We start from the raw sequence: 7611 nt of genomic DNA on the forward strand, positions 1-7611 counted from the left end.
ACTTGAAGCGTTTGTCACCCTCTGACACACCCCCATTCCCGCTAAACAACCCCCACCTCACCACGGCCTCGTGTGGGAAAGCTGCTCACTCACTTGTGTGTTGAAAAAAAAAACTTACAAAAGAGAATAAGTGAATGAGATTCAATGCCACAAGGTGCATTTAATGAAACTGGGACATTTCCAATCTCCCACCAGAAAAAGTCAAACGGAACATCATCGGAGGTTGATGTTTAAAAGCGATGGACCCGAAATGCCAAAAACTGACACCTGCTGCATTCAAGACCACTGGGAAATTTATGATGCAAAGCCTCACTTGGAAAAGTGAAATGGAACAGTAATCAAGGTTGGACAGATGATGCTAAAATCTCACACTGCATGCCGCATCAAATGGGGCATTTCTGATGGTGGATTCAAAAAGCTGGGAAATGTTCCCATGTGTGTGAAATGGGAATTGAACCTACGCCCGCTATGTGGAAGCCAACGTGAACGACTACGTCGCCAACGCATTACAGGGAGTAGTTTTATGGTAAAACGCCATAAAAAATGTTCTAAAAAAACCACGATTGCAAACATCTTAGTAATGTACATTACTGCCACCTACAGGACTGGAGTGGAACTCCATGCGTGTGCACGCAAGTGTGAGTTCCATCAACAGTGCATTTAAGGCGACGGCAGCTCAACAAAGAACAAGGAAAAAGAGGAGGGAAAAAAAAGACACAAAATAATGCAAAAACATTTCTCAGCTGTCCAAAAAAAAAAAATCATTCTTTAAAGTTTGCAAATGAAAACGCTTCTGATCACCGTTTAGTAAAAATGGTACAAGGAATTAAAATGTTACACTTACAATTGATTGTTTTTTTTTTCCATTTATACTTTACATATATCTTTAAATAATTTAATTTGGTGAAAATAAAAAGAATAATGTAAAAAAAAGTAATAATAAATAAATAAAATAATGGTACCAGAACATAGTCATATTTGATACTACTTTTGCTTGGCATATCTTCAAAAAATAAATACATTAATAAATACCCTGGCTGGTATTCTGTACTTGCCCATCCCAGATAAGATTTTACAAATACATTATATTTTATTTATTTCCCTAATTTAATATTTGGCTTATGAGACAAAATGATATTGTATTAAAAACTTAAAAAAGTGAGTATTACCATCTACTGCTGCATCTCGTTTTGAATGTCATTAAATTGCACAACCTTGCCGCGAATCACCAATTCCGACGCGAAAGATTAACACACCGGAGCGGAGCCCCGTTGGACAAGGGTCGCATGCAGCCCGGCAATGGTTGGTGACGCATACCCAGAATCCACGCCGGTCCACACGGATTAGGCCGAGAGGGAGTACGTGACGGTTGCGTAGCAACAACAAACCCACTCAAACTCCGCCTGGCGAGCAGACGGACCATGAATAGGCACAAGTTGCAGTCTCGACTCACCCGGTATCGTCGCACCGGATCGATGACACGCCAAACACATGCACGCATTGCGTATGTGCATGTGTGTGCGCGCCATCCTCGACGTGTGTACTAGTTAATGACAATCCAGTCATACTACTAATGGTTTGAGCTGGATCCCTGCCACACTTTGTGCTTTGCTGCAGGCTCTTTCCAGCCTGCTTTTCCTATTCTGGGATGTCCTCACATGAACCGAGGGCTCTTGCCAGCATCTAGGCTGCGTCTAATGAAAGAAGGTCTCCAACAGTTTATATGAAAGAAAAAAAAAAAAAAGAAGGAAAAAAAAAAAACAACCCCGAAGCCGACTGTTTGTTCACAAAGCCCTCATCGTCCAGTCAACTCATGAGGGAAGTAACTGTGGGAACACGGCAACAAACCGGAGGTGTATGGAGAAACAATCAACTTTTACGATGAGCTTTTTCTTGTTTCAATTGCGCCGGCATCTTAAAAAATGTTTACTATAGTTTTTGATTTATTCAGTTTTACACGGTTGACGACCGGTTAGCACGTAAAAGTTGCAGTTCAGAGGTTGTGAGTTCGTATCCTGGCTCCGCCTTTCTGTGTGGAGTTTGCATGTTCTCCCTGTGACTGCTTGGGTTTTCTCCGGGTACTCTGGTTTCCTCCCACATTCTAAAAACATGCATGGTACGTTGATTGAAAAGCCTTGTCTCATAATTTCATAAGAAATGCCCCGATTAAAAAAAATTATATATATATATATATTTTTTTAATATATATATATATATATATTTTAACCATATATATTTTAAATATATATATATATACATATATATATTTTTAAATATATATATATATATATATATATATATATATATATATTGGGGCATTACATGGAGATGTCAAATTATTCCCGTGCAAAAAAAACCCCAAAAAATAAGGATTGAGTGGCTGAATAACTACTATCACCATAGATGTCCACTTTAAGATTCATGTTTGAAGAGGGATTAAATTAAAGTGAAATATAAAGTCAATATTGTTACTCAAAACAACTTTGCAGATTCGAGCTCACAGCTGGCAGCATTCTGCCCCTCCGCCCACGCAAAATGCGCTCCGGATGCTGTCAATGAAGGATACATGTGACCTGGCTGCAATCTCATTCCAAAAACGTACGTATCCAATCTAGGGCCACATATGAAAGTGTCCCATGTCAGATTTTTTTCAAAAAATTAATTGTTGATGTCATGCAGCTAATTGTTCTTGACAATAATCTGCATCTCCAAAAGAGAGAAAGTGCCACAAGCATCCTGCAGGGGGCGCTGTAGCCTCCATTCAAATTGATAGAGCACGTTGCTCGCAACTCCTGTCTCACTTGTTTTGTCTCCATCGTTAACGAAGTTAGGATGTTTTCAGTCTGCTTCTCATTTTCATGGGTTTGCGTTTGTAGGATGTTTTGCGGATGATCATATTAGGCCTTAACGGAGGTCTTGCGCTCCGCTGGGTGCAAGACTCGGTCAACAACAGAAAACACGACATGACAGATGACGCTATTATCCAATCACGAGAAACAAGAAACAGCAACAACAACAAAACTTGAGACAATGACATTGATCCGGCATGTTTGTCTCAAAGGTTCTTTTGTTTCCGATTACAACGCTCGCTAAATTGCGATTTTTCAACTGATCCGTTTCAATTTCAGGCGATCCTCTTTAAGCTATCAATCGATTCATCGGACGTTAACGCGAGACGCCTCTTTGACTTAGAGCTCAATCCAATAGGGCTCAAAGGTTTTGCCGTCGTGATTTTTCAACCGATCCCCTTCAGTTATTGAGGATCTCCGCTGGAGATTGATGTGACGGGCATTTTTTTTTTTTTTTTGCTTCAGGTCAATAAGACTCAAAGGGTTTGTTGTCTTCTCGAAGGCGATCGGGAATTTGCAATGTGCAACCGATTTCCTTTACCACTCTTTAGTGACCTCAACATTCCGCCACTATTTTCTCAAGGTACACTTTTGCATTCCGTGTAAGAAATGGAATCCCTCGTGGGGAATAGGTGACGTTTGCATACGATTGAGTGTCTGTATCAAGCAACACGGCCCACAATCATTCTCATTTTTGTGCTCCAGCGGCATTCCTCGACAAGCGTTTCATCCCACGGTAATGGGAACACACTCTGCTTCCATCTGCTCGGCGGAGGTGGCGGACGATGACGCATACAGCTCACATGTGGCGAGCGAAGGAGGGAGCGAGCGAGCGAGCAAGGAAAAGAGTGGGAGAGGAGGGCATGATGATGTCACAAAAAAAGAGGGGAGGGCTGAGGTGAGTGGGTTTTTCGGGGGTCTGGCCAGGCAACGGGAGGAATGACAATAGCAAGCAATGCATCACAAATGTAATTATCTTATATACTTCTATACTTTGCGTATATGAAGCAAAAAAAAAAAAAAGCATGTTGACGTCTAACAGTCGAATGGTAAATTAATATAGCGCATAGGAAAAAGTGTTAATTAAATATTTTTTTAATCAACAAATTATCAAAATAGAAGTTGAATTAAACAAAAAAGAAAGCAAGTAATTGTGCAAATTAGCCAAATAATTTTTTTAAAACAAATAACGGCATTGAATATACCGCGAAACCAATGAAAAAGCTTACATCACCACATGTATGGATGTTTTAAAATTCGGACAAAACAATTGAGTAAAGCTAATAAATCTAGCCTAGAACATTTATACTCAACTGCATTCACAATTTTATTTTCCTGTTTTTTCCTCTTTGAAGAAGCAAACCTTTTTATTTTTTTAAACGATGTGCATTCTTGAGATTCAATTCAAACTAATCACTACAAGTAATATAGTGCCAATCAGGACAATTGCAAAATTGTAAAGCATTTGGAAAATAATTAAATTCAAAAGTGATTGGTTTGTTCATTGCAAACCAAATCCATTAAATAAATACATTTAATCAATCTACACAAGTAATATTTTTGAATTAACTACTTTTAAGGGGAAAAAACGGCATAACCTCTCAGGTAAGTTAGTTCTTAAAGTGGCAACATATATGAATGCGCACAAACCTTATTTAATGGCACACATTCGGTTTGTTAATGAGGTCCAAACCGTGAATGAGTCACCCACGCAATTGCATCCTGCTTGCACTCACCTCCTCTCTGTTGGTGTGCGTGGGTCCAGCGCCGACTAGCGTTGACAAACGTCACTACACTTGCTTCAGGAGCTCCCAGCTGATGTTGACGCCAAAACTTTTTTCCTTTCTTCCCGCACCGTCCGCTGGGGAAAGTGAGCAGAATGTAAATATGTAACTTGAAAGGGGTTGTTTGTAAGGCGACGACAAAGTGTGTATGTAGTGCAACGAGGTGCGAGGAGGTAATCCCCCACCATGTGAGTGGGCGGGGATGACTCAAACGGTGCCGGCTCTATAAAAGGAGGGAGCGCGCACGTCCGGAGAGTTCCGTTCCAAATGTGTCGAGGCGACTGACGACCGGTTTGGCTCTCCTGTCCTGTCCTGTCCTGTGCTGTGCTGTCCCGTCCCGTCGCACGATGCACGACTCCGGCGGCGTGCAGCTGGCACGGGTTCTGAAGCTCGCCACCCTCTTCCTGCTGCTGGTGCCTCGCTTCCTGGCCGCGGCCGTCACGCTGTGGCTCCTGGACTTCCTGTGCATCCGCCGCAAGGTGCTCCTCCAGATGGGCGCGCGGCCGCACAGCGCCGACGACCCGCCGCTGTGCGTGTCCGACTCCAACCGCATGTTCACGCTGGAGTCGCTGCGGGCCGTGTGGTACGGCCAGAAGCTGGACTTGCTCAAGTCGGCGCGGCTGGGACGCGCGGCGCCCAACACGGAGGTGGTGCTGGTGCCCGAGCGGCGCCCGTTGCGCATCTTGGACTGCATGCGCGGCACGCGGCCGCTGGTGCTCAACTTCGGCAGCTGCTCCTGACCGCCCTTCATGACGCGCCTGGCCGCCTTCCAGCGCGTCGTCAGCCAGTACGCCGACATCGCGGACTTTGTGGTGGTCTACATCGAGGAGGCGCACCCGGCCGACGGCTGGGTGAGCTCGGACGCCCCCTACCAGATCCTCAAGCACCGCTGCCTGGAGGACCGGCTGAGCGCCGCGCGCCTGATGCTGGCCCGCGTGCCCGGTAGCAGCGTGGTGGTGGACAACATGGACAACTCGTCCAACGCCGCCTATGGAGCCTACTTCGAGAGACTCTACATCGTGCGCGACCAGAGGGTGGTCTACCAGGGGGGCCGGGGCCCGGAGGGCTACCGGATCTCGGAGCTCAGGAAGTGGCTGGAACAGTACCGGAGGGACATGAGTGCGTGTCCGGTGTTGCAAGCCTAACCCAGGAGCTGCCGTTTTGTTCTGTTTTTTTTTTTTTTTTTTTTAACTTTGTTTGCTTGAATACATACAGAGTGTTTTTCATGCGTTAGGTGTGTGAAGACTTCTCGATTATCAGGGGTTCTCAAACTTTTGGGGTCCAGGGACCTCCCAAAAAGCGACACCTTTACAACTGCTGGGTCAACAAGAACCTAATTTTGGTCGCAAAATAATGAAGCGACCCACTATTGGGTCAATTGGACCCAACTGTGTGTTGTTTTGTAACAAAACAACACAATTTCTGGGTTGTGTGGCGCAGTAAAATGTTTTATTTATTTTACAATATTTTATGTTGCTCTGTACAAAACAATCCAGAATGATGGGTCAAATTGACCCAAGTAGCGGGTCCAAATAATTTTTGACCCAACAGTTTTAAGAGTGATTAAAACGTTGGCCATTTTAGGAATAAAAAGTCAAAATTATTATTTTTTTTTTTTGGGGGGGAGCCACAAAAAATTGTCGTGTTATGAGACTGAAGTTATGTTTTTCATCATATTAAAGTCAAAGCTTAACATTAAAAAGTGAAGAAAGTCATATTGTACAGAGTTAAATGTCATCGAAAAAATACCTCATAATATAATTATCGTAAGAAAACAGATTGCCATCTTAACAAGACCACTCGTGGAAACAAATTGTAATCTTATTTTTTCAAAGAAAGTCACATAGCTTCTTCAAATGTCAGCGCTGAACGGGGGAAGACAGTCACATTTTAACAACCCAGAATGCAGCACAACCTTCTCGCAATAGTCGGCCTTTTGTTCTGGAACATCAAGCCTTTACTCAAATAATAAAATAAGAAAAGAACCCTGATTATTTTGTTCTCTCAACTTCTGAAAAAACACGCTTGATGCTCGTATGAAAACAAAACAAAAACCAACCATTTTCATGCATGAATGTCAGATTTGAAGCGTTATGTCACAATCAAAACAGAGCTTTTAATTGGCCCAAAGCCTGGTTAGGGAGGAGTAATTGGTTTATTAAGTTTCTTTTACTGGCACGACTGTCCTTTCATAAAGCGTAGCATCGAAAAAAAAAAAAAGAATTATATAACAATTGATTGCATATTATTTTGCAGCCCCCGCTATGGCCCGCAGACCACCGGGGGTCCGGGGACCCCAGTTTGAGAACCACTCCTCGAAATGACTATGATATATCGAATTGATGTTGGGTTCCAGGTGGCACGCTGGGGTGTCTGCGTGAAGTTCAGTTCTCCAACGGCCCGGCCACAGAACCGACACTGATGTTTGTGACACCCTAGTGGGTTGGTGGGAGGCTGCCCCCCCCGTGGGCACCAGGTTGACGGATGAAAATGAGCGTGCATTATGACGTGATGTCATGCTGCGTATTTGAGCAACTCTTTTTTTTTTTTTTTGCTCTTTTTCTTTTTTGTAGAAAATAAATGAGGGACACTCAACATTTTGGAGTGATGACATCACAATGCAGTTTTTCCTGTTTCTAACTTTGGTGTGTCAAATTGTGCTTAGATAAGAAAGGTGTGTGTGTGTGTGTGTAGGTGTGAGTGTGTGTGAGACGAGTGTATAATATGTACCGTACAATAGTCAACTGCCTGCTATTGTATCGGTCAAACGGACCCGTTTTAACAATACGGTGAACCCTCTGCACACGGATTGGGAGCCACGGATTCACTTAGTTGTTGATTTAAAAAGAATAATTAACTTGGATTTTGCGTGTGTGCGAGTGTTTGTGGAAAACGCTTATTGGAGGTTTATCCGCATTTTGTATGTTTCAGGGTTAAAAAAAAAAATTCCAGTGCATTTATTCACATTTGTGCTTGTA

General features: G+C 43.2%; 1 protein-coding gene across 1 annotated transcript; it reads left to right on the forward strand.

Moving 5' to 3' along the window:
• The first annotated feature begins 4740 nt into the window (after positions 1–4740).
• LOC148316458 (thyroxine 5-deiodinase-like) lies at positions 4741–7230 on the forward strand. The gene has a single exon (XM_088285938.1). The coding sequence runs from the start codon at positions 4981–4983 to the stop codon at positions 5776–5778; it is 798 nt and encodes a 265-aa protein (XP_088142064.1). The 5' UTR covers positions 4741–4980; the 3' UTR covers positions 5779–7230.
• The last annotated feature ends 381 nt before the right edge of the window (positions 7231–7611 follow it).

Source organism: Idiotropiscis lumnitzeri, chromosome 21 (assembly GCF_059441095.1).
Source record: "Idiotropiscis lumnitzeri isolate Australia: NSW breed Sydney's pygmy pipehorse chromosome 21, RoL_Ilum_1.0, whole genome shotgun sequence".
NCBI lineage: Eukaryota > Metazoa > Chordata > Actinopteri > Syngnathiformes > Syngnathidae > Idiotropiscis > Idiotropiscis lumnitzeri.